This window comes from Hirundo rustica, chromosome 5 (genome assembly GCF_015227805.2).
Source record: "Hirundo rustica isolate bHirRus1 chromosome 5, bHirRus1.pri.v3, whole genome shotgun sequence".
Lineage (NCBI taxonomy): Eukaryota > Metazoa > Chordata > Aves > Passeriformes > Hirundinidae > Hirundo > Hirundo rustica.
Window position 1 is genome coordinate 26,672,998 of NC_053454.1, and position 27,815 is coordinate 26,700,812.

Sequence of the window (27,815 nt, forward strand, 5' to 3'; positions counted from 1 at the left end):
CTCTACTCACTGAATTTCCTTATAGGCACTAAGCTACCTTGCTCTGATAACCAGGAGAAGATGCAAGTAATCAGATGTGTTGATGGCTGGACAACTTCAGGGTACGATTCAAATGTGTATTTCCATGGACAAAGGAAAGTCAAAAATTTGGGACTTAATGGCAGAACTCAAATAGAGAGAATCTGGAAAATAATACAAATACAGTTCTTCAGAATTAAAAATTTGTCTTCAAAAAATTAAGCATGAAGGGGTCTGATTTTGCCATTTTCACCAAACTGATTCTAGAGGCGAGAGCATCTCAAACCTCTTGATCCTCGTACTCTGAGGACTGCTATGACAGCGTCAGAGGGCCCAGGAAAAACAGTCTGAATTCTGTCTGAAGACTTTCATTACTAAGCCTGGGTAGCCTAGACAAAGAGGGCAGTTAGATGTTCTCAAAGTACAAGAGTGAAGTCTTGAGCAGTACAGCTTCCCACAACCCCCAGAAGTCCTTTTTGTGGGCTGAGAGGCATAGATAAGGAAGAGCCACCCAGCTGATGCCAAGAGCCTGTCAGCCCAATTCATTCTTTATCTCAAGGAAAATAAGCTTCAAACTTCCTCTTATCTAGAAGACAACTTCTAAGGCTTCTGAGCCCTGTCATAACAGACAATTGACAAAAAAGTGGCATCTATTAGGCAGGAAGATGGTCGGACTAAGAACCCTCATGAAATTCCTCTGCTGCTTACCTCAACAGGCTCACTACTGCAGCAAACTGAGGCTTTGCAGAGTGGCAGCAAGGTCTTCTAGCAATGCTGTATGTTACATAGCACAGACAAGCTGGAGGTCTTGACCTCTTTCCAGAATTTTCCACTCTCAGCACAGCCCTCTCACCCCTTCATTTTTTCCATTTCAGGGAGGTCCCATGTTGAAAGGATCTGAGCAAATATACACATTTATTGTAAAATACAATAAATCTTATCAGTTTGTTCATCTCATCCTGTGACAACAGTCAATTATGTGCATTTGATTCAGGCTAGTTCGAAACTGAGCAGAAAGCATCTCCTGGAAAACTTGTCTTGACTGACAAACCGCAGAAGCTGATCCAGCCAAGGCTCTTATTTCCAACAAGAAGATGCCCTGAGAAATTTCAAACAATGAGGAAACTCTAAATAAGCCTCAGTTCAGGACTGTGCTCTAAGCCTGTAGGAGTACAATAAAGTGGTGATCAGGAAGGCTGCCAGTCCAGGAGCATGGGGGATGGAGAGGAAGCAATGCTGTGTTTGGGCCATTCCTACTGCCCTGTGAAGCATCTCCTGGCTGGACTGCTGAAAAGGTAAAAGGTACCAGCATAAAACCCTCCAAAACACAATTTATCTCCCTGAAAAAGGACCTTAGTGGCACAACAGGAATCCTGGAAGCACAGGGCCCGGCTGTAATTTCACCTGTCATTGGTGAAAGAAAGTTTCAGAGTTTTATCTAATGCAATGGGATGGCTGCTTTTCATAAATTCTGCAGTTAAAACTTCCTTTTCTCCCCAAAGTGCCGCTCACCTTGTTCAGAAAGGCAGATAAGAAACAGCTGTATCATGGGTGGTGGCTTCTTTTGGGTTGGTTTGGGGAATTTTTTGTCTTGGGGGTGTTGAGTTTAGCTTTCAAACAAACTTTAGGATAGGAGCAGAGCTCAGCAGAGCACGGCAGCAGACAGGAGGCAGGTCCCGGGAGAGCAGGAGGTGCAGCTTCCACCAGGGGGAAGTGTGCAGCAGCAGAAGAGCCGGAGGAACGTCCCAGCAGCAGGGACGGGCAGGGAGCACCCTGCTGTTGCGGAGCCACCACCAACATACCGGGACAGATCCAAAAGCAATTTTTAGCATGAAGCTGTCTCTCTCACCATCTAAAAGAGCCTTGCCATCCTTTGTTTTGGGTTACCCTTCCTCCTCTGCAAGACTCGCAGTGGATATGAAGCAATATAGTCACGACATCTGGATTTTCTTACTGCAACAGTAATGTTTCCTCTTCAATACGAACATTCCAGAAAGGAAAATTACTCTAAATTATGCCATAAATTTCCAGCTCATTCAAGAATAACACTGTCCCAAATTACCTTCTCATTATAAGCTTCTAAAAACATATGCATGTAAAAAAGAGTTGTGGCTTTTTTTCCTAATTATTATCTACAGCTGATGTAAAAGAAATATTTTTTTTTAAAGATTGAAAATACCAAAAAGACCCAAGAACCATACTGTTTTTCAAAACCCAAAACATCAATATCCTTCAGATGCTTGTTCCCTGATTAAAAGAAAAAAAAAAAAAATCAAACAAAACAACTTCAAGAGAATAAAATCAACGATTCAAAAAAAGTCTATTTCCCAGATTAAAGGGAGATCTTAATCTCCTCTTCAGTTTTAATTCTTGCTGCCATTTTCCTTGCCATGCAAAAAATCTTTCATTTGAAATTGGCATCATACATGCGACAGTTCAAACAATACTGCAGTGTGTGTTAAACAGAGATCACTGGAACTGCTGTTCCATCAGTTCCCAGGAAAGGGGGCCAGGTGAAAACAACTTAAAACTCTCTCCCCTCCCCAGGATAACAAAGCACTGTGAGTAGGAGTGGGAAGGACACAGTACCAAAGCAAGCACAAATGTTCAATAACTCCCCTTGTACTCACCTGCACTGTTACTAGCACCCCCAGAGATCAGAACCCCTAGGATTTTTCTGCCTTCAATATGCAAACTTGTATCCTAAGAAATTCCCCGTTTTACTGGTTTAGAAAACAAGTTCCTTGGACAAGGACTACAAGAGGAATCAGAGGCAGAAAAGAATTAAGTGACCTGCCTGAGATCACGCAGCAAGCTGAAAGCAGAACCAGGGCTGGAATACTAGTCCCCTCACCTCATGGCCTTCCTTTACGTTTGGGGTTGTCCAAGTCCCACCAGCACCACAGGAGCATTGAATCATCACACTCAAATGCAAAGATGCAGCTGGAGCGGGGCTTTCTTCTCCATCTAAATTGTAGCATTTGTACAACGTACTGATCAGTCCAAAATGTGAATAACAACTTCAGAACTAAGAATGATTGGGAGAAGTATGTATTTTCAACTGCCACTACCATGAGACATTAAAATTCCCTCTCCAGGAATGTCCTCATTTTTAACCCACTCCCCCAGCACACCTACCTTTCCACTCCTCATACAAGACCTAAAGAAAGATGCTTGTGGGTGCTGTGATTCAAACATCTGGCCTGCATAAAAATGCTTTCTGCATCACACCCACCAACATGGTCACTTCATTCTCAACTTGCTATTTCTCCACCCAATGCAAATACAGATGATTTAGTGGCTCCACCTGCTCTGTCAAAAGTGCCAAAACAGCTCAGCTATATTGCTTACTGAATTGCTTTAGACATAGCAGCCCAAACATGAACTGTGTTACATTAAACTGGATTACATTATTTCATCTTAATGGAAAAATGCTTGTTGTAGGACTCCAATGGTTCTTTGTAGATTGCATTAAATATATATATACTTAAAATAAAAATCTGGATTTTTAAAATATTTTAAGAAGCCTGCAAACTTCAACCAATGGAGAAAGGAAGCAAGAGTGGAAAAACAGGACAGAAAACTCTATTCAGTGAGTTCTTGAAATGTGCATAACCAACTAAATAATTCAGTCTATTCAGTAAATCAGGAGAGCGCATCAAATGTGCTCCTGGCTAATAAAAAAGCATCTTGAAAAAGAGTAAGCATAGATATTCCTTCAGTTGCCCACAGTGTCATATAAATCTTTACTTCTCACACACAACATGCCTGTGATCAGGATTCAGGCATCTGAAGCCTCATTTGGAATTTCAGGGAGCCATGGGATCTTCAGCACCTCAGCTCCCAGCTCACAAGAGGCAGAAAAGAGAAACCTCTACCAAAATAAACTAATTACAGCAAGATGCTTTAACATGCTAAAAAAAGACCTTAAAAACACAAGGTGAGTGCTTTGAGTAACAATGTGGCCAAAATGTTATCAAATGTACAGGATGGGTTGCTCATAAACACACAGAACTTGACATTTATCCAAACAGACAACACTCACAAGCCACTACATGCATGCCTAAAGTCAGAAGATGAAATTTGAAAAAACTCCTTCAAAGACACTGTATGGGTTATCAAAATACAAAGACCAGCAAGAGAACTGTCATCAATTTTTTCAAATCGCCCCTACCACTAAGCTTTCACTACAATTTCACTTCTATTATGCATCATTTGTTTGAAAGGACAGGGTGGCAACTACTTTTCTGAATCAGACACCAGCAGCTCTGATCAAGAGCGGATGTCTTTAGCCAGATACCTATGAACTGTTTCCATTCTGTTATGTACATCCACCTGTATATAAAAACAAATAAAATAATTTGACACAATTCTGAGTCTCTGTCGTCATCTGCACTGGAACAGCAACATGTCAGTGACTACAGTAGGGAAAACAATTATACCCTGAGATTTTTGAGGCTAATAAGACTAAAAAAACCCAAGAACTGTAGAATAGTTTGGGGTTTTTTTAAAAGAAATTCCCTTCCTCACAAAGAGAGCACCTTCAAAGTACAGTAACTCAAGCAGCATATGGAATTTACATTTTCATCTAAATCTTTAAAGAAGCCCATTATTTCCTTAGATTTGAGAAAAGAACCCTGCTTTATTTCACCACACCAACCATAAATTATTCATTTATTCTGTTTGCTAACTCTGTAACTGAGCCCAGATGTTTCTGCTGGAGTGGCATGCCACAAGAGAAGTTAAATATAGCAAGCTGTATGCAAAGACCAGACTCTCTCCCCCCTCACTACAGCATGCTCAAATATTACTTGAGAGAAAACAATGAAAACATTTTAAAAAAATTCTGAATATGTGAGTCTGAAATGCCACAGTCTTATTACAAAACTTCATGTGAAAGAGCCCCCACACATTTCGTTTGGGTGTAACTGAAGTTGCTGGGGAAAGGACTAGCACTTTCACTCACCAGAGTAAACAAAATTTAGAAGCAGAGTAACACTCCTTGTCATGCATCATTTAAAAATACAAATGAAGACTTAAGTTTTCAATTATAAGAAACACTTCTGAGCCAGCTACCAAGAGCAACAACCAAGTTGATGAGAAACTGAAAGCGTCCTAAGGAATTTCTTATGGAATTGACACAGAAATCTACTGGTGAGAGTCCTTAATCCATTTCAGTGCTTCAGAAAAACAACCATTTTACACTAGCAAAGATGATTACTGCTAGCATTTATAAGCCAACACTGAAAATAGTCCTGTTGAACAGAATGGAAACTACCACCTTCAGCCACACATTCAGCCACTGTAATGGCTTCAAGCACTCTTCATCAGCTGTCTTAAGCTGGTTTGGAAGTGCCTATTCTAAACTAGGAACTATTCCTGATCATCATATAGTTGGAGAAGTAAAAAACAGGTTGAGCATCACAGCATCACTTGGAGTTTGGTGACTCTTCTAAGGCCCACAACTCTTCTTCAGCTGCGAACAGTGATAACATGAGAGATTTTCAGAGGTCATCTTGTCCCTTTGCTGTGCTACAAGGCAAGATTAAGACTGTTTAAAATATTTGCCTGATCTGTTCCTAAAACTTTCCAGTGTAACAGATTCTGTACCATGAGTTTGCAGCGGGAGGGTATTTCGGAGCAGATGTTACACACTGGTGTGTTAATGGCACCACTGGTACCAGGTATCAGCTGCTGTCATCCAGCTTTGCCACACCTGCGTAGCCAAATCCTGCTGTCCTTTAACCAGATGTGTCCATATGAGACTTTATAAAATATGTAAAGACTAACTACTGTTAACAGAAGGCACCTTCCCATTAGCCAGCAAATAGGCAAACAAACCTTGACGTGTACTACTAACCACCTTAGAACATACAACTCTGTCAGCTCCTACTAAAAATATGAATACATGACTGAAGTCATAATTTAGACACGGGAAGGCACACCAGCACTACCTTTAGTCTCCTCAATGCCAATAATTTGAAAAACAATAGACCACAGGTCAAAAATCTCAGGGCAGTAAACAGCTATTTTTTTTTCCTAGTCCACACTGAAAAAATGTTCTTTATTTCTGGCAGCTACTCAAAGTTAGCACAAAAAGCTGCCACAAAGTTCTACTATGGACAATGACCTCTTCATTTTGCTGTGTGGACAGATCTTTAAGGACGTCTCACTTCTGCTTCAGGAATCATCAGGAAAGCAGCCAGCGAGAAGCAAACCACAACAAATTTTATTTAAGCTAGTCACCCTGGCAGAAAGTTACAACTGAGTCCACCTCTGCGAGGAAATGTTTCCTCTCCAGCTTCCATGGAAGAAGAGAGGTATGCTATGCAAAACCTAGAAACTGGACCCAGTTACAGCACGTGTGAGAGATGGAAGGTGACAAAGAATCTGGAGGCGCTGAGAAAATAAAAACCATATGTTGCTAACGGTGGAAATCTGTGAAATCTTTGTTGGGGGAAGGGAAGAGAAAGAATACAGTACAGGTGTAACATCACAAAACAAGTCAAAAGAGAAGAATAGAAACTACATTAAATAGCCCATCTCGAAAAACCATTTTCTAATAAATCAGGAGGGCATTATAGTAAAAGAGACAGAACCTTTAATCTCCTTTGCACTGCATTAATTTCTAGAGCACTGATGAGAAAAAATTTTCTTGTGGAATGAAACCAGAACCTGGCATGTTTCCTTGTTCTTGCATAGTAACAGAAGCTGCAAGAAAGTTTTGGACAACTAAATTTAGAAAGTGAAACATCAAATCTGATACACTTTGCTTGTAAAGCCTTAGTGACACATTACTCATAGCTAAGTACAGCTGTTTGAAGTTACTGCTTTAGGTTGTTCTGGTTCAAGCAAAAATCAGGCCTGCGTCAAGATGTCTGTACACCTGAATTTGTGCCTTATTATCCTTCTCCAAAGGTACTATGTTTGAAAACAGGGATAAAACCTTAAATTAACAGGTACCCTAACAAAAATTCAGCATCCAGCTAACTCTATAAAAAGGCTTACGGGAAAAGGAAGTCACCATTGAGACCTACCTGTTTGCATGATCTATTACTTAGGCAGAAAAATAAACATCATAAGGAGAATTCTTGGCATTAATCTGTACTGATTTCTGCTACAGTAATCTATAGCAATTTAAACAAACCAAATCTAAAAGGCCTTGAGATTCTCCCACTTTTGGAAGTCTTATCTGGCCTACTCACTTAATGTACACATATAGACTATTACATTCCAGCAGAATTATAACCAGATGGGGCTTTTCTGTAAGCTTGTTTTCTTTTGTTTTTTCTTTTTGAAGACTTGTTCTCTGTTCCTTTTTTCACAGACAGATAACAAACATATTCAACATTAAAAAATTAAAAAAAAAAAAAAAAAAGGAAAAGAAAGAAGAAAAGAATGTTTACTTTGGTTGTGCTAAGCAGCCAGGTGCTACAATACTGCAAGTTTCATCAGTAGTCTTCAGTGCTGTAAGTTCCACCATGTTAACCATCACATCAGTCTTGTGGCCGGGGAGCTTAGGAAGCACAGAAAGAATCTTCTCTGCAAGATTGTCACCATGATGACCAACTGCTCCTGAGAAAAATGGAAAAAAAAAATACCCCAAAACTATCAGGTGCATAACTAGAAAAACAAGCAAACACAAGGAACTGAAAAGAAAATAACCACATGTTTTGGGGAGGACACTGGTACTCCTAACATTAAAACCACATTTAGCATTTCAAAAATCTTTTTCTATAAAAGTAAAATTAATTTCCTGAATGTATAAAGTTAAAAGCACATTTCAGAAGGATTTTAAAAGCACAAATTAAACTTAGTTTTACAGTTGCTAGATATTCACTGATTTTACACTTAGACATGAAAAACATTTTTCTTTGCCTAAGGAAGTTGTTAAATAATATTTGCAATGGTTATTGGAAAAAGCAAGCAAATATTTATACATTCAATCACATGCATACTAACTTTTCTACATAAACTGATAGGGCTGTGCTTAAAAGGATTACATACAAGTCGCATATATAGCTACCCATACAGGCCAGCCTAACATTAAAATAAACAATTACCAATGGCATGCCAAAATCAAGACCATCGCTTTTATACGAACTGAGGGCAGCTTAGGTGAAATAAACATGCAATAACTAAACCAACCCAAGTTACAAAGTATAAAATGTCAATTTGACCGTATTCCAAGAGAAACTCTGAACTCCAGCTGGCATGTTGTCTTCAATTTTCCTGATTTCAAACACACATGCTTTTCTTTCCATTCATAAACTCTCAACACAGGCTCTACAACCACCTTTAAAAATATTACGGCTGTGAGCCAAAGCAGAAAAACAAGACACACACTACAGACAAAGTCAAGAGAGATGGACCAGAAACCTTAAAGCCTTTAGGCCAGGAACAAGTTAAAGGTATTTGTAGTCTTCCACTTAAGCTATGGTTCAGCCATCAACACAGGGCTGGACATCAGTGCTGAGCTTAGTTCTGTCCAAAAATGGGAACTTTTGAAGCACCACTGAAAGGCAGGGAAAAGTTCTCTCAGGCTATGGTCCCATTCCCTCTACGTCTGTCTGTGTGGCATCGATCTGCTCTTACGTTTCCATCATTTCTAAAGACAGAGAAGACCTGTTTCAACAGCTGAATTAGCTTCACATGCTTTGTAAATCCAAACAAAGCCCTTACACCAAGTACATTGCTGAAGTCAGATTCTTAAGTGTTCTTGGATAGCAGGAGCAGACAACTGTCTCCAGCAATTCTACAGCAGCCAGGTATCCAGGCTGTAAGCCATGGTTTTCCATGGTTTATCCACTATCCTGTATTGCAAAATAAGTTGAAAAGAGAAGCAAGGATGAAAAAGGAAGAGAAAAGTGAAGTCAAATTCTGTGCTGGCAATGCCTTTATCCACAGAAAGCAAAGAAGGCACACGTGTCCAGCATGGGGCGCTACTGCAGTGTGGACATCTGACCACTCAGCTCATTAATTACCCATTTGTTCCACCAAAGACTGCAACAATTACAGAATGACAGCAGCTTTCTTTTCTACCATTCCCAGTCAGTTAGACCAGCGAAGCACAGATGGAATGAGCTGGGTTGTGACTCCCTCAGCTCTCTTGTTCTCCAAAATCCCTACACTCCTCCTACTAGATCAGTCATGTGTAAGGCACACTGCAACACTTGCAAAGTTGCACAGGCAAGACCCACAGTAATCTTCTGAACCTTCACCCCCTGTACTGGAAGCAACATCTGTCTCTCCACACATGCTGCATGCGAGCAACATTTAGGTAGACAAGACATTTGGCTAAACTAGAAACACCTCAAATACAAACAAATCCACATTAATTATTAACATCCCTCCTTTCTTCTTGGCAAAGGGGAAAGACCCAGTACTTGAGCTGCTTCCATGAACAGCTAGTGCCATCTCTGTCTCTTTCCTACAACTGTTACGTCTTGGAGGTTTCCACTGGTCCACCAGCGCTACTGGCTTTTGCCATGCCTCATCAAATCAATCACAAAACATCTGCTGGAGGTTTTACAAGTCACTGTCACCACGATCAACTGCCTAAATTACCCAAGCCTGAAAAGATTGTTAAACTTCACGAGACTAGGATAGGAACTCACAGGGAGTCACGTTCAAACTGCACTGACCTCAGAAGGGTGCATGGGACTAGTTTTGATCCTCTCTACTCACCACTTCTGAGGAGAGACAACAGACTGCTCAGCAGCTTCTCATGTGCAACAGTGTTCAAAGCACAGCTGATGGTTTTGAATGCTGTCAAAGTACAGACAGATTGAGCATCCATATGATCACAAATTATCTGACCACTGCAAAACAGGAGTTTTCATGCCACGCTAACATCTAGCTTTCAGGGTACAAGAACTCTTACGTATCATGCTGTTCTAATTTCACTTTTTCTTTACATTACAACTTACAAACTGAAATAGGTGACTGTTGTGTTCCTCTGAGGAATGGTTTTTCCCCTCAGAATCCCCCTGAAGCCTGTGCCATGTAGTTTAACCCTTCTTCCCTATCATATCTATTCCTGACCCTATTGGCTCAGGGCCAATACCTTTTCTTGGCCCAAAACTAGATATACCCCTGTCTCTTCCTGCTTCTCTCTCTCTCTTCTCGGCCTCCTGGAACATAACATCGAGAATAAAGCTTGGACTGGAGCTGGGGTGAGAGCCACTCTTTTGAAATCTTTATTCTGTCTCTATGAAATATATTTCCCTAAAACCCCTGAATAACTGAGCTAGTGAGAGCCGGGGGGTGGCTAGAGGGAAGTATATTTTCAGGCGACATTTGATATAAGTTGTAGCTGACACAATTTGCAAAGTCAACCAACCAATTCTTTAACAGCAGCCAGAAACTCACTAACTACACCCCCTGTTTCCCCTGGGTATTTTTTACTGTAGCTTTTAGCAAACCAGTGAAACAAATCTCATTGTGCGGCACTATATTCAGGTTCATATAGAGCTTTACCTCTGAAATGCACTAGATTTTTCTTCCTTCAGTTTGCATTGTATTTGGTAGCACAAGTATCATGTCCAATGCATAGGAACAATTTAATGAAATTATCAATGAATTCTGGAGGTATTTGTTGGTAACAAAAGAATGGCTTCACGCAGGGATCTTAATTTCACTTATGGATACTGAGAATAGAATCTTAAAAAAACAAATCCTGTAACTTCTCATCCTTACTCCATGAGTTTTGATGTTCCCTTCCAATGCTGCTCACTAGAGCCCTGATGTTATCTCCAAAAACCATTCTCCTACTGAAGTACAAGATTCCACACTTCCCTTCCCAGGTTTAAGCTGGTACCAATTATCTCTCTTCACACCTCTTCAAAAGTCTCCTTTGTCAGGCAGCTCCCTGTCATCCCACATCTGGTTCTTTTTCTTGTTCTTATTCCTTCTCACTGAGTGCATAAATAAATCCTTTCTCTGTTCCCACCCCAAACCAACACTCTTCTCACAATTTCATTTTAAGGCTCCTTATCCACGTCCACTTTCCTGCAGTCTTCTGATCAGTCTTCCCAATCTCAGCACAGCATTAACTGCCTGAATCCATAGCTGCTCTTTAGCACATTGTTGACAGCTATGAACCCTACAGCAGGTCAAGGATACACAATGGCAAAATTATGGGAGGAAAAACAATATGGAGGAAAATTCAGAAACAGGAGCTTCAGGGTGCAACATTGTGCCAAGTACTTGCTACATGACACGTGGTGGCAAAAAACTACGACCTGAATTACTGACTGCAAACAGAACCAGGCCCACGCTCTGGGCATGCCAGCAAGAAGCATGTATGGCGGGGACAGCAAATGCAGTCATTCCTATATCAATACACATATGTACAGAAACACTTTCGGGCATATAGAGATGGCTAAGGGTTACACAGAGGCACGTATCTGCTTAGACAGATATAAAGATAAGAGTGACAAGTAGATACACTGGATACTTCACAGTAACACATAGGACTGAGTCTGAAACATGCAGATCATTTCCTTCACACCTCAAGGTGGCACACAGACACGGTTAAGGTTTCTAGTTTGCAGCAAAATGGAAGTGCTGGAAACAAGCCTTTGGATTTCCAGCGGAGCCTTCTACTTTACTCTTCATTTCTATGATCCACTGGGATACAAGGGTGTGCAAGCACCCATCATGGCCATGGGGTTAAACGTGCTCCCAAGTGCAGCCAGACGAAGAACGGTTTGCACACCTGGTGGCTTAATACAATTACTCTGCAAACCACTAGCCTGTGGAATGGAACCACACACTCCTTATTCTGTAACATCATGCTAAACACAAACTAAGAAGAACAAGAGAGTAACCAGCTCAGTTATGTCAACTTTTCTCCTAATTTGGAAAGCAGCATCCACCTTGTTCATTCGGTGGTTAAATATGACTTTGGGGAATTTGACCACCTGGGACCACCACTTAATCAAACCATTTGAGCTGTTTCTGCATGAAAGGATGCACCTGGCACTAGGGGTATTGGCACAGCATCTGGGGTCGTGGAAGCAGCCTGTAAGGTACTTTTCCAAACAATTAGATAATTTGAGTAACGGATGATCCAGATGCTTGAGAGCAGTGTCTTTTAATCCAGGAAGCATGAAACTGACCCTGGGACAAAAGATTACGGTATACATATGCCACACAGTAACAGCTGTTTTGGAACAGAAAGGAGGACATTGGGTATCACCACCAGAATGCTGGAACATCAAGTTCTCCTACTGGAGTAGGATGAAGTGGAACTTGCAGTAACTACTGCTCTGAAGCCATGTTTCTCCAAGCTTCAGAAGAAGCCCACAGTTCTACCATGACTGTCTGGTAACCACTGAACAAGCGTATTCTAGCAGACCAGATCTCAAGAACAATCCCACCCAGGACCCAGAACTGGAGCTATATACCGATGGGAGGAGCATGGTACAAAGTGGAATATGGATTTTTGATAACACCAGGTCACTAAGGTTCCCACTAGCTAACACCCTCCCGGTGGGGAGGGTATGGGCCCCCTAGAATGACAGCCTATACCAGCTGAGGATTTCTTACCAGCGAGGTCCAGCGTCCTGTCCACGAAGATGACAGAGGCCTTGTTGGTGGCTGTCCTCCTCCTGTTTCTGGCTGGGGCGTAGCTTGCCAGCTCAGCGGCGACGACCCTGCTAAGGGCCCCCACAGCGAAGCTCTCCTCCCGCAAGCCCAGAGCAGAGAAGAGAGAGTCGAGGTCACCCACCAGGGCTCGAATCGCCGCCCGCAGCTCGGCGGGCAGGGCACCCAGCCCGACCTCTGCGAGGCCGGGGCCGCCGGGGCCGGGCAGAGGCGGGAGGAGCGCTGCCACGGCGGGCAGCAGGCAGAGCTCCGCCGAGACGGGTGCCAGGAGCGGCGAGTCCCGCGGCACCACCTCGGCGCAGACGACCTCGCCCATCCACCGCCGCAAGGTCTCCTCCAGCCCGGCCGCCCCGCCGCCCTCCGCCTCGTCGCCGCACACCAGCAGGCAGCGCCGCACGGCGCTCCGCTCCAGCACGCCGCGCACCGCGGCCGCCGCGCCGCCCCGCAGCGTCCCGCTCACCACGAACACGACGCAGGCCGTCCCCGCCGGCACCGCCGCCTCGGCGGACAGCGCGCTGACGGCCAGCGCCCCGGCCGCCAGCAGCTCGCCCGCCCCGCCGGCCCAGTGCAGCGCCTCGGCGGAGGGCGCGTCCATGAAGACGGCGGCGCGGTGCGCCCGGGCCAGCGCGGGCTCCCAGGCTCGGCGGCTCAGCTGCCGCAGCACCTCCGGCACCGCCATGGCGGTGACAGCCACAACACGCCGCACGTGCCGGGCGCGCCGCCGGCGCCGCGCGATGACGTAGCGGGCGCGGATTGGCTGCGGGCGGGGCCGGGCGGGGCGCTTGCGGTGCCCGGTGGCGCTGCGGCTGCCGCGGGTCCCGGGCCGTGTCACCGCCTCGCCTGCGTCACCTGCGCCGCGGGGCGCACCGCGGGAACGGCCGCTTCCCCGGCACCTGGAATGTACGGCACCCGAGAGGAGAAACTTCCTTCGCTGCTCCCTGCCCTGCTATTGTATTGTATTTCTTGTGTCAGTGTTTACAAGTGCTTCGGGGAATGAGCTGGCAACACGGAGTACTCTTGCTCAGTAAATGCGACTTTTCTCTCTACAGTTACAGATGTATGACAAATCAGGTTAATTCCATTTCCCCCTTTAAAAGCGCTTGACCTCGAAATCAGTTTCAAAGCTAACGAGAAAAAAACACCATAACAAGCATCGACATTTCTTCTCCCCAGAGAATGGATGGCTCACTTGCAAATCTCTGTTCTGCACAGCATTCGCTTTGGCAACCTCCTTGGTACACAGCGAGGAAGGTTCCTTTTCTGACTGGCAGGATTGTCAGCATTAATAATGAGATGAAACACTTAATTAGTTCGCTCTCCATCTTAACTGATGTTCTTAAGTTTCTTACTGATTCAACTGGTTTCAGAACACTGAAAATTATGAGTAATACCACATTCACTAGATTTCTAGTAATTAAATCAGATTCTTTCCTTTTCTATGTTCTCCACTGACATTCCTACTCAGATGCATTCTTCCCTATGTGCTGTTATCTCTTGTTTTAATCTTAGAGCATGATGCTAGAAAAATATGTAAGTTAATGCCTTCTTGACGATTTTGACTTGAAAAGTGAATGCTAAGAAAGGATGGGGGATAGTTAACCACTGGGCCCCTGAGTTTATAAACAAGCAGAATTGTCCTCCTCTCAAACTTAATTACCTCAGAGATTATGTATATCTGAATTTTTCCTTTATGGTTGGGTGCCACAGACAAAATCTAGATAAATTATGGCCTGTCCAACAATATAAAAGGGATTTTTTAACTTTAAAACCATTAAAAAGTGGGGGGGGGGGGGGGGGGGGGGGGCAGATGGGAGGGAGCCCTCAACCTCTTTTAAAAGGTTGAGGCTGGTTTTTTTTTTCAGACATTATTGTCAAAAACGTCAGATGCTTGTTTAAGAAAGCAAAGCATTGGGGGTTTTTTGGGGTTTTTTTTTGCCTTTTTTTTTTTTTTTTACTTTATTAATACTGTATAGATTGCAACTAGTTTTGCATAAGCCAGTGTCCAAAAAAAAAAAAAAAAAAAAAAAAAAAAAAAAAAAAAAAAAGGGGGAAAAAAATATTTGCCAGAAGACAAAATGAAGTTAATCAGTTTAAAGTGCAATGGTTAAATTATGAAACAAAATTATCTAAGTAGTTTTTACAGCTTGTTTTACCCCTTGTGCAACATGACAACTACTGTATCAGAAGAAGAACTGTAGTGAAGGGTTTCCATAAACTTGGTATCTTTTTGTGGGTTTCTAGGCTGTAATCCTTGAGTGAAGGTGGCAATGCAGCTTGCAAAGACGCATTCTGTCTTCAGCCTTTCAGATACTCAAAGCCTTAGAAGAAACAGTTTTTACAGGCCACAACTGTTCAAAGTGGATTTTTCCATCACCACCAATTCTATGTGATTTCTCTTTAAAGGTTTGTAGAAGGAAAACTGCTTGAAGGATCTTAATCAAAGTATTTTAAAACTTTTTTTGTTGTTGTTCTTAGCCTACTCTGTTTCTATTTGTTGCATTTTTCTCAAACCTCATTTTCTTTCTTCTTCTTTCTTTCTTTCTTCTATGTCTACAGCCAAAGGAAACTTAGAATTCTGCAGTCATTTCATGTCAGCCAGAATTGTGTTAAAGGGCTAAGTAAACAAAACAGGAATGAAAGTTAAGACACTGATGTCTACAAAGAGGTACTACATATATTTGTCTTATGAGAAACAAGTGAGTTCAAATGGTGAAAAATGCCTTTGCTGACTCCACAACTATTTGTATAATAAATGGAATAGCAAGATTAAAACCTACACAATTACGTCACATACTTCATTGTCTGTGCACAATACTCATTTAATTTTAGGTGAAAAAAGTTTTTGAGTGGGTTGGTTGTTCTGTGAACTGCAGTGAAATGTCATGCCATATAGGAAATTTTCAAATAAGCTTCTCTCTGCAGGCAATTCAAACAAGCTCCCCCCACTGAGAGTTGTGTTTACCTTACAGTCAAGTCCTCTAGTCTGACTTTTTCCCAAACTGACCTGCTGTGAGAAACCAGGTTGCTGGTTTAGTTTCCACATACATCCTGAAATACCACAAGCTCCATTTGTACACACAACTGGTCGAAACTTGTTTGGACAGTTGTTGGTAGTTAAATTTTCTAATGCATCTTGTAGTTGTTGTCTAGCATTCACAGATGTAAAGTAAGCATATACCACCAGGAAAAATGGCTCACTACTCCCTACCGCTTTTAAAACAGAATTAATGAAATTTCATAGAAACACTTTGAACATAGAAACACGTTGGAAAACTCATAGAACATTAGGAATGGTAAAGTCTTACTGTACCTAAAAACAAAATTAGGAAATTTGTGGAGGAGGAATAAAAAAAAGGGAAAAAAAAAGTCTATGAAGGGTTGTTAAACTTAAAATACTACGTCTACGTCCAGCTGGGACAGTCCCTGAGCCAAAGGACAGTACTAGCAGAAGCAGCAGCGTGTTTACCCCGTGGTTATGCTTCCCCGGCAGCTGCCATCAGCCGCCAGTAGATGCACGGCACCGGCGTGTACGTGTGTTTAGCCAAGTCCTGCTTCTGGAGATGAGCAAGGATGTTCTCGAGATCGCCACGCTGCCGGTGATCCCTGCTGAGGGGTCCGGCGGGCGTCCAGGGACGCAGGAGAGCACAAGGACCACCGAGAGCAAAAGGCAGCGAGAGGAAGGGAAGGCGGCTCTCGCAGTGCGCCTCGGGAGAGCGGCCAAAGCTCGGGCGCGGTGAGCGGCAGCGCACGGTCGGTGCCCGGCCGGCTCGGCGGGGAGGGCAGTGCCGGGGCCGGGCCCGGCCGGGCCGCCCCCCGCAGCCCGTGCCCGGGGCGCCGCGGGGCCGGGCCGGGCCCGCTTCCTGTGCGTGTCACTCACGCGGGGGGGAGGGGAAGCGCCGGGCGGCGGCGGCGGCGGATCCTCCGCGAGAGGCCGCGTTAGGCGTTCGCAGCCGCTCGCCCGCGCACCGCCCGGCCGCGGCCCGAGGCGCCGGGGGAGCCCGGGGGCGGCGCGGCGGGGCGGCGCGGCGGCGGGAGGCGCTGCCGGGGCCGGGCCCGGGCCCGCGCGTCCCGCGGGAGGCGGCCATGTCTACCGGCGAGGCGGAGCGGCTGTCGGCGGACGCCGATGGGGCCGCCGGGGACGAGGAGGAGGAGTGGCTCTATGGCGGTACGGACCTTTCCCGACCCCCGTGCCCAGCCCGCCTCCCCGGCGGGCCGGCCCGGCGCCGCAGCGGCGGGGGGGCCGTGCGGGGGTGCGCAGGCCGCGGCGTGCGCCGCCTCGCCGGGCCGCTGAACGAGGTCCCCCGGTCCCTCCGCCCCCATGGCTGCGCGGCCCCCTCTCTCCTCCCGGCCGGCCCCCGGCGGCGACGGCTCCCGGCCCCTTCCCCTCCCCGGTCTCCGCTGCCCGTGCCGCGGGCCCTCAGCCCGGGCCGCGCAAGGCCGAGGCGTGCTGGGCCTCAGCGGCGGGATCCCCGCGTGGTGTCCCTGCCCCGCGGGCATCCCTGGGGAGACCAAGCTCTCCCTAGTGCTCTCCTGCCCGAGTTCCCGGCGTTTAAGTACTGAAACAGGCTTAACCATTTATGCATTAACTTTTTTTACAACTTTAGGGGCTATCTTTACGTTCTGATAATAATCAAACATATAAACTAAACCTTGCCCATGTGGTGGACCTGTCAGTGCAGAGCATTGTGCGCACTCAGGGGTCTGCTTGACTGATTTCACAACTGAAATGTTAAGAACTTGTCTCAGTAGTAATCTGAAGACTTGCCTAATATTCTACATGCCAAGATAATCTATAACAGTCGATACCCTAGGGATTTTTTTCTTAAATACTGTGTTTCTTTTATCTTATGGTAGATGAAAATGAAGCAGAGAGACCAGAGGAAGAAAAATCCAGGTGGGTATCCTGACAACTAGAAGCCCTGTAGCATGGCTGTACAAAACCTTTGTTCACTACGTTCTTCTTCTCAGCTCCTTGAAAGCTAGCGGACCTGATGTCTTTGAAAATGTCCTTAAGATACTATGTTTGGACTTCACTTTTCTTTGAAATGGATGTATCTGTCACATGAAAATGGGTCACTTAAGTATGAACGTTAGTTTAACTCTGTGGACAGCAATAACCCCTCACAAAATGCCAACAGGTCTTTTATTTTTGTAATCATTGTGCTTTGAGGTCTTAATGATGGATCAAGACTTGTTTGAGACAATTAACGACTAAAAAATATCCTGTCTCCCAAAGAATTGGCAGTGTAGTTACAAAAACAGGAATAGAAGGAAGCAGTGGAAGATTACCAGGTAGCTTGATGTACAGATCTCATCTGCCTAGGCTTTCAGGGTTGGTTTGTTGGTTTTTGTTTGTTTATTTTTACCAGTAAGTCAGTATTTGAGAGAAACTTAGGAAAGCTTTGGAAGTATTTGAGGGTAGCCTGCTTGAGTTACAAAGAGCTGTATGAGAGCACAGAAGTGTTCCTTTGAAAATCTAACAAAGTTAGTGAAGATTAGTAATGAGGACTGACTGGAAAAGGGAATCAGTCACTTGAGCTGAGTGAAGGAAATTCTCATAATTGGTAAAATACAGAAATACTGCTTATTTATAAGCTTGCTCAGTTGCTCTTTTTGAACTCATGGCAACTTTTGACATGCACAGAATGATAAAGCAGTAATGACCTCTACCACATGACTACATATGATAGCATTGTGAAGCAGCTACTAGGTGTAATTATTTGATTCCCATTATTTCTGTAGTACGAGAAATAGAGTTGTTTTCTTTCACTTTTTCAATGTCACTTAGCAAGTTTTTAGACCTCTGTTGCATTTGTCTTGACTCCCATCTTTTCCAGGACAAAGAATTCTGGTTATTTATTTGCTCTTTGTTTAGAAGCTTTTTCATATAAGTTGATTCCTTATGTTCAGTTACCTTGTCTTGACCTGGCGTCTTTGTCACTATTACAATTATTTAGGAAAATTACTTGCATGGAGGCCAAAATGATCTTTAGAAACAGTGTACTCCACTTTTTGGTCAGTAGTGTCTAGCTTGGCATTTGGCTGTCTCAGTGCATAGTTTTGGACAAAAAGCGTAACAAATATTAACTTACACGTCCTAGGTGTTGTGTTTGGAACTGTGGAACTATGGGGGCAGTTCAGCTGTTAAAAGTTTTGGTCTCTGGCTGTTCATTTTTGGTGTTGTTTGTACCTACAGAAATTGTGAGGTGTTACCCAGGTTCTGTACCTAGTCTCTCATCTAACTTGGTGATGAAATGATCAAGCTTGAATCCTGAGGCAATAGCTGGGCTGTATTTGGGTGCAACACACAGGGTGTGTTGCCAGCAGAGTATGGGGTTAGAATAATTCTATTCAATAAAAATTGGCAATTGCACACTCTATTTCAGAAATACCTTTTCAATGAAAGAATATTTTTTCTGCTTACTCTGCTCTTGTGTAATGTCCTAACAGCTAGTGGGACTGTGGAAGTTAAAATATTGCTGTGTAGGAAACAGCAGTAGGTAGGCCCAGTGAGACAGCTCATTTGCATGGGTGTCACAGTGCTCATCCTTTTAGATGGACCAGTAGTTTTAAAATTTTTACAGTTCTTGGTCTACAGTTACAATATAATTGTATTAGTCATTGAATTGTAACTATTCCATATGGTGGAAGAAAATTTCACAATGCTGGTGTGGGAATTCTGTTTTAGTGAAACATTACCTATGGGTGTTTAAATGGGTTTTTTCCATTATGTGTTTGAAAAGTGTCCGTCCTCAGGGGAAAAAAAACCCGAACAACTTATTCTCCTTTCATATATTCAAAGTATTTCAGTTTGATTTTCAAAAGAAGATGCAAGTAGTGCCTCACTACTTCCAGCCATTCTAGAAGCATCCAGTTAGTATGATTTATGATAGCTAAATATTGCTAATATAAAGTTATATTTGTCTAGGGTTTTTTTAATAAGTCAACTTTGTTTTTTAATTAATGCAGAAGACAACTGGAGCTTTGGCTTTTCATGTGGAATGATGTAGCAAAGCTTTTTTTCATCATTAGCTGATACCTATGAAATAACATGCATAAATACATGTTTCATCTTTTGCTGTTTGTTTTTGTTTAAGTGTTCCACCCCCACCTGGAAGTGAAGAGGAAGCTGCAGAAAATGGCGTTGTGAAAACGGTAGTTTTAAACATGTTTTTCAAATTCTGTTTTAATATGTTTTGATTCTATGACTTACTGGGAATTAATAGTTTGACTAGGACTTATATTTAAATGAATTAATGCCTAAGTGTGTGCCTTTTTTTTTTTCCTTAAATGTGATTATGATATACAGAAACTGTAGAAATTACTAAATAAAGAAATCAAATTTCCAGCTACAGTCTACTTTTTAACTTTAATAGAAAATAAATGAATAGTACTCTCAGTTTTTTGGGGTGGACAGAAAGATGGTGCTCAAAGATACCTCTCTTTCCTCAGAGACATCCTTTTCAAAATGATGGTCTGTTTTTTTTCTCAGTGATAAGAAAATAAAGTCCTCTGATCATTTTTCTTTTTTTGAATGTGATAGGCAGCATTTGCAGAACTATGTGAAAGTGTGAACTGAGAGATGAATTACACATGCTTTACAGAGGCAACATAATGCTTGTTTCATAGTAGTCTTCAATGTTTGGTATGTCTGATAATGTCAGTGTTAGTTTGATGAAGAAAAGGATTAAGAAATTAAATTTACAGTTGCTGTGTTGGTTAAAGGAGTCAGGTTACTGTGAAGGGAAAAAATTCAAGTATGAGAAGTTCTATGATAAAAAACAGTAGTTTTACTTCAGTGGGACTTTTTAGCTTATGTCTTCCAAGAAGTAACTTCAAGTGATGCAGAAACCATTACTGAGATATTTGTGCAAGTTTCGAGGACTGGTCTCTTAGTGAAGTACTTTTTTTACAGTAACTAACACTTTACTTATGAAAGGCAGTGCAACATATTTAAAATTGGGGAAAGTTATTAGAACTTTACTTATTTCAGTTGTTTAGACTGAAAAGCTACTTAAAGTGCATCAAATGTATTTGTATTTCTAGAAATCCTTATAGGCTTAGTTTTGTTGCACTTGCTTATATATATATATATATATATAGTTTATATAAACCCTGTTATTTTTAGGTTATCATTAGAATATCTCCATAAAATTGAGAACTTCATGGTGAATGGTGTCCATGAGCATTCAGCAGCAGCTTAGAAAAATGGGTGTTATCAAGTTGGTTCAATGGGAACAAGTGAATATTTCTGTGAGGAGGGAACTAAGAAATCATTGTTTATAAGTGAAGTGGGTTTTGGTTGAAAAGGTACATTGTCCAGACAAAATTTTATTTCCTATTTGATGTCTTTTTAATGACATCTGTATGGGTTGCCTGGTGAATGATGAATTTGCACATTTCAGCCATATGGAATTGAAAGACTGTCTTCAGCTGTCATTTACAGAATATCCATACTGATCTAGACTTGTCCCATCTTCCCTACCCCACGAATAGACTCTGCCTCGTTATGAGATTATATTAATGTTGTGTAGCAAGGAGGAACTGCATTCCAACATCTTAACTTCGAAGGAGCTGTTGATTTTTGTTGATTTTTTTTATGTACCAGGCAACTTAATAGATGGTCTAGTAGACAAGGGCTAGAACTCAGCTGTGCATGGATAACTGCAGGCTGCTGGGGCAGAATCAGCTTGGCTTCAGTGTGCTCACCCTCTTGCCAAAGGATTCCAGTATGTGAATAAGGGTGATTTGGTTGGAAAAGTTCACTTGGATTCCATAAAGTTTTTGAAGAAGTTCTTCACCAAAGGATTTTAAAAAACTGTGCAGTTACAGAATGAGTCCTACATGGATAACTGATTTTAGCTGATTTGTAGTAGATAGAAAACACGGGGTAGAAATTAAGGTTCTGTTTTCACAGTAAAGGAAAGTCACCTCCAGGAAGGATTCTCTGGAATTTTATGCTTAACATGTGCTGTTTAATGCATTTACTTGGAAAAGAGCTAAGTTGTGAAGTCACAAGTTTTCTGATGATACGAAGTTAATCAAGATAGTAAGATCAAGGACTAACTGAAGAACTGACTGGTTAATAGATGGTTATTGAATTCTCCATAGAAAAAGGAGAGGGATGTTCATTGGGAAGAAAAAAACAGATCTACAGATATAATGATCTGAATTCATCATTACCACTTAGGAGGGATATTTAGTGCTAGTCTGGAGTCTAAAAAGCTCAGTGTATCATACAACATGCTCTTGTATCTTATTTTTCAGTCTGTTTGCTGAAATGTCTCAAGTATTTTATGTAGCTTACTTATGTTAGGAACTATATAGATTTTTCCAGTGTTCATCATCAACTGTAAAAACATTTATGTGAGTTACAGTGAATATATATATAATTGATGATGGCGAAAAGCTATTCTTGCATATCTTTTAGTTCTTTCCTGAATGACAAGGTGAGAGTAGAACCAGTGTGTATGAGCTAGATAGAGGGAAGAAGGATTAGATAGTGGAAACTCTTTTATGCTTGGGAAACTGAACCTAGTATTAAAGACACTTCTCTATTTCGATCCAGATGTTTCAGATACTTGTAACCTTCTAAATTTAGTGTTAATGGTACTCAATTCTAATGTCTAGGAAGAGGAGAATTTTCTTCTTTCAGAGATTTCTAGAATGGATAGTTTTGTCTAGATTTTGTTTCCATTGTGAAGGTAAGTGACTGCTTTTTGTCTAAGCAGTGACTTTTTCTTTTATAGAAGGTGGCAGAGGCTGAGGATGACAGTGATAGTGATAGCGATGATGATGAAGATGATGTTCAAGTCACCATAGGGGATATTAAGACAGGAGCTCCACAGTTTAGGTAAGTTATTTGCAAACATTAACTGAGGGAACTTTTGAGATTATATTTAATTATTAATGCAGTCTCTTTAATTCTTGCCATTTATTTGCCTTTTTTATATTTATATATTTTTTATCTTTATGTTTGCCATATATTTGCCATCTAATACTTGCCAAAAATGTCAGATTGTGTTTTTCAGCTCTTTAGCAATGTTTTTAATGATACAGTGGCATGAAAAGAAGTGGAATTAAATCAGTGGAGTACATGGAGGAGTTTTGTATGAGTTTAAATTATGTTTTCAGATTTTGAGAAATAATTGTGTGAAGTTTGTAAAGGAGTGAGTTGTTTTTTATTAGAGAATGGCTATGTTATATAGCATTTTTGGGGTTGTTACTGTGACAGTGACATTTTGGTTGCAAAGGATAGAATGGCAAGAACATGAGAAGTGTTTGTTCCTCATCCTGTTTGTAGTGGATGCAGTTCTAATTAGATCTCTGCAGTTTCAATCCCTATTGATGTTCTCAAATAAGATTTTAATGTACTTATGGAGTCTCTGTGAGTCTCTGGAGATTATTTCTGAAGATCATGGTTTAGGCATTTGTACTGATCTTGCTACTTCTCTTGCCCCGTATCCCTTCTGGTCTTGAAAAAGGGCTTGTTTTTCCCTGAACACTTTCATAGAGTGCTAATTTTACCCAAAATCATGAAATAATATTTTTCATTGCATGGAAATTTTCTGAGGCACATGGTTTGCTGGTTTTTCTTGGCAACCCTAATATTTTTATGCTTATTGAAACCAGAGTTACTAGGGTGCTGTTTCTTAATTGAATTATGACAGGTGTGATTCATGTGTATCATTGTGATTTTAACTTTAGAATGCAGGTGATTTACTCCTGTGTGAAACATAGTATTTTTAGACTTTCAGTATTTCATATTCTGAAATACTGTGCAAATCAATGTAATAGAAAAAGAACCAGTTCTTTCATTTCTTTATATTTCTGCTTTCAATAACTTGCAGTATTCTTGTGGTCTAGGCAGTGACTTCAAATTTTATACTACTAAAGCAAAACTAGATTTATATTCTCAGTGGATATGCTGATGCTCTTTGCATGTATGCAGGAAACAAGCAGATGACTCTAGGTCTAATTAGAGTAGAAAGTTTTATATAGTAATGCCTGTTTTCTGAAAAATCTTCTTTTCTGGGCACATTGGACAGAAAGTTCACAGAAGAGCAGAAATCTAAACCAAACTGAACATTGCTGTACGTTTTAACTGCTGTATAACCAGTCTGTTTTATAGGATTAAACAATTTTTCATATGGTAGTCAACTGCAGTTTAAGAAACCCAACAGATTTGTTTGACAAAATCATGCATAAATACTACGTGGCAGATCAGAAGGTTAAATGTTTTGTGTCAGTTTTATGCTGTTGTTGCACTTGAAAGAAAACTAGAAGTTCATGGAAGTGGATACTGTAAACTATACCCCGGCCTTCTAATTATACGCTAATCTCATTATGTGTATGGGTTGCCTGTGAGGATAAGTTACATTACACACAAATGGTAAGGAGAGCTAGTTCTTAATGTTACAAATGAACAATGCTGTAATTCCTAAGGTGATCAAATCTATTCAGTAGTTAGGTTTCCGAGTGCATTTTTATGAAGAAAGCTCTCAAGTATTTTAGAAAGTGAAAAATTACATACTTTTCTGTTGGTCACAAGAATGGATGATTACTAGAAGTACCTTGAAACAGCACTTCAGTCATTTTAGAGAAATGCTTATATTTTCCACTTCTGTAGAGATTAAATGAAATGATTATAAAAAGGGAAAATGATCCATCTCAACCCCTTTTTTAAAAATTTGTTTTGTTTTTACTCTAATCCCTAGACTGTCATCTGTATCCCTAAATGAACTGCATTTTCCTTTCTCTCTCTTCTTCTGGTTCTGTCCATTCTTGTTTCTATCAAGGTCTTTATCCTTTCAACTCAGGAAGAGTGACTGGGACTTGCTTCACTACTGTTTATTAGTTGGAGAAGTTACTACTGAGCATAGAAAGGTACTCTCTCTTCCTCCTAGGCTGATCTCTTTTACAGTTTCCAGCTTGGAAAGCTAGAGATTCAGGATGGTGATTGAGCCTGGGTCCAATATGTTTCTGGATCTAGCTATGTCTTGTTTTGTGTTTTCTTCTGGTTTCAAAGTTTACTTTGTCTAATTCTTTTTTGTTGTTGTTAATTTCTTGAAGTTATGGAGCAGCACCTGTGAATCTCAATATTAAGGCAGGGGGACGAGCTTATGGATCTTCCGGTAAGAAAATTTACACAGTAATATTAATTAAAAAAATTTAAAATTGATTGTTTTGGATTAAGGAAATAATTGTTACTTTTAAAACTTCTTGATAAATTTGTCTGGCTTTTAATTTATATTTTATTATTCTAAGTGTAATGCTACTGATAACATTCCATTTGGTAGAGACAGAAGGCTCTAACCTTTAACCTTTTTTCACAGGTGCAAAAGTTAAAGGACTGGATCTAGATGCACCAGGGAGTATTAATGGTGTACCACTCCTGGAAGTGGACTTAGATTCTTTTGAAGATAAACCTTGGAGAAAGCCAGGTAATGCCCGGTTTATGTTAACTGATATGTAGGTGCTCAGTAGGTTGTTTTAATAGTGATTCCTGTTGACTGCACGTAGATGTCATCTTACCTATCCCCCCGAGGTACTGTACAGCATCATTTGGAAAAAGCAACTATGTTACTTGTTGCCTTCCTGCTGTGCCACAGAGGGCTTGCCTGTGCCCTGTTTCTTAGTATACATCCCCATCACATGTCAGGAGAAAGAGGCCATTTTTTAATACATGTGTGTCCTGAACTCTCCTTGGAAATCTGTGTTTCTGTGGAGATTACTGCCATTGCTCTGTGCCATGGCACACAATATGAAGCAAAATGGAGAATAGTTCTGGCAGGTTTTAGCATGAAGACTGATGAAAGACTGTAGCTGCCTGTGCTAGGTTGTGTTCATGCTTCGACATTCATGATCTTCAAATAAGAAACTGGGACTTGCTGCATGGACTTTCCATGTGTCTCCTCTCTATTGTCTCATTGGCCCAGGTGATTTGTCCAGACTTTTCTAATTATACCAGCGTTGATTCGGGTTTTTTAGTACCAGTACATCTTGCTGCTGCATATAGTTTTTTTTTCCAGCTTTATGTTTGTATATTGCTTTGGTAATACAAATAGTATCTACAAAATGGGGAAAAAAAAGAAGCCTTTGATGATTATCTGGTGTTTGAAATGTTAGCTATATTAAATATATTCTGTGCACTTGAGAAACTAGGAGCCAGAACAAAGTGGGAAGTCAAATACAGAACAAGCAAAACAAAAGGGAGTGGTTCTTCCCTGAACATAAAGTAAATCTATAGCTCTTATATTTGTCGTGTTGTAAAGATGTGGGGGATTATATAATATCCCATGATATTCTCTAAGTTTGGTCCCCACTTCATGATGCTAGGTAAGTTACTGTTACTGAGTAAATTTTAATGGTTTTATGATCTTAGCCATGAATACTATTGATGTGTATTGACATGGCTAGACTACTGTGTCTTTTGATGATTTGTACATTTCAGGTGTGCTGCTTAGATCAATACCTAATCAGTTTGGATGCTCTGAGTAGAGGTGTATATATATGTTTAGTGGAGAAAAGATGAACTTCGTAATGTCCTAAAAAACGTATGCTTCTCTACTTAAAGGGGCTGATCTCTCTGATTATTTTAACTATGGCTTCAATGAAGATACCTGGAAAGCTTACTGTGAAAAACAAAAGAGAATACGAATGGGTCTTGAAATTTTGCCAGTTACCTCAACCACAAATAAAATCACGGTAAATAGTGCTTTTTTTTTTTGTATTGTACATGTTTTTTCCCTGTAAAGCTGCTTGTGTGTAGTAAGTTTGTTCTGCCCAGTTCAGTACGTTTGTTAGAGTTTGTATCCGACACCCTTCCCTGAACCTGGAGTGTTACTGTGTTGCTTCACTGGCAATTGTGTGGGTAGCGTGACAAGACAGCTACGGCTAGATTGCATCTGTACCTTTATTGAGACTGTGGCCCATCATATAAGAGTTGTGTGGTATCTTAATGGGCAATGTGTTATTTAACTTAGGCTGAAGACAAAGCTATGGAACTAAGACCAAGTGCAGAGATTCTCGATGGCAGATACCATCTTTTTAAGGTGAATTTTAGTAAAATTTTGTTGGTTGCTCTCGTTTTTCTTGAGTTTTGCTTCCCATGCCAGCACAGACTGATAGAAGAACCGCTGATATGGACACAGCTATTATTTCATACTCTCATCTTACATCGGTGACTTTCTGTATATGTCACAAAATGTGGATTAAAAAGCGTTGCTTTGTTCGTCACTCTTCTGCAAGCATGTGAGTTAGTGGCCTGGTGAACTAACAAATCTCCCAGCGAAATTAATTTTTCTTGATGTGATGGTTTATTTGTAGTTGTAGTGCATTTGTTTGTGCAGATTAAAGAATTTGTGCAGATGTGGTGGGGAAGTTTTTGTTGATTATGGCATGTTTCTTTTTCCTGTGGCATTGTAGCTCTTACTACAATGTTTTGTAACAGTTATCCTTGACAACTCTGTGATATGAAAACCAATCTTCCTTATTATTGTGTTGTCCTTTTGGGGTTACCTGACAATAAATCAAGTTCCGTATAATGATTTTTCCATTCAGAAATGCTGGTTTTCAGAGAATAGAAAGACCTACAACATTTATCTTAAGGATTGAACTTTTTTTTTATCTTCTCAGTTTCCCATTTACTTGCTTGATACTAAAAAAATTATAACACAAAGGTTATTTATTTTACCTATTCTTAATATGTAGTCAGTTTTGTTCTTGAACTGTCTTTGAAGTGACTTGGAATGGTTTCTTTCTTCTGTGTACTGTCAATTGCAGATACAGAGCTGTCAATTGCAGATAGGTGATTTTGTTTTCTCTTATATGCTACTTGAGGATATCCAGTTATTTTGATATTATTCTAGCAAGAATGGATCAGAATGTTTCTGGGTCTTTATATCTTTCTCAATTGTCATTATAATAGTGCTATAGGACAGTAGAAATAGTGGACAGTAGGAGTTAAAATTTGCAACTGACTGTTCAAACTTCTCTGGCATGTTCTGAAGGAAAAAGGATAAGTAGTCCAACCCAAAACTTCCCCTATTTCCAGCTCAGTACTGACTCTGGTGATCAAACAGTACAGGTAATAATTGTGTTGTAAGAGTGTGTTGTGTTTTAAAAGTTTACATGTAATTATTAATTTCATTAACTTTTTTTCCTTATCTTCTGAAACAGTCTCATAT

General features: G+C 41.2%; 2 protein-coding genes across 8 annotated transcripts in view; one reads left to right on the plus strand and one right to left on the minus strand.

The window, feature by feature from the left end:
• SCFD2 (sec1 family domain containing 2) overlaps positions 1 to 13,306 on the minus strand; it is a 190,830-nt gene extending 177,524 nt beyond the window's left edge. Inside the window, exons 1-2 of the mRNA XM_040065280.2 lie at positions 12,571 to 13,306; positions 7,425 to 7,593 (exon numbers count right to left, since the gene is read on the minus strand). Coding sequence (XP_039921214.1) covers positions 7,425 to 7,593; positions 12,571 to 13,306 — 905 coding nt within the window. The remainder of the gene's footprint in view (positions 1 to 7,424; positions 7,594 to 12,570) is intronic.
• A 3,355-nt stretch (positions 13,307 to 16,661) lies between these two features.
• Positions 16,662 to 27,815, plus strand: part of FIP1L1 (factor interacting with PAPOLA and CPSF1) — a 37,968-nt gene continuing 26,814 nt past the window's right edge. For 2 of the 7 annotated variants that reach the window (XM_040065536.1, XM_040065540.1), the window contains exons 1-8: positions 16,662 to 16,792; positions 17,482 to 17,521; positions 19,725 to 19,782; positions 22,377 to 22,480; positions 24,700 to 24,761; positions 24,963 to 25,070; positions 26,204 to 26,334; positions 26,613 to 26,681. In XM_040065536.1, coding sequence (XP_039921470.1) covers positions 16,711 to 16,792; positions 17,482 to 17,521; positions 19,725 to 19,782; positions 22,377 to 22,480; positions 24,700 to 24,761; positions 24,963 to 25,070; positions 26,204 to 26,334; positions 26,613 to 26,681 — 654 coding nt within the window. In that variant the 5' untranslated portion in view covers positions 16,662 to 16,710. The remainder of the gene's footprint in view (positions 16,793 to 17,481; positions 17,522 to 19,724; positions 19,783 to 22,376; positions 22,481 to 24,699; positions 24,762 to 24,962; positions 25,071 to 26,203; positions 26,335 to 26,612; positions 26,682 to 27,815) is intronic. The other 5 variants (XM_040065538.1, XM_040065541.1, XM_040065539.1 and 2 more) reach the window with 3 other exon arrangements.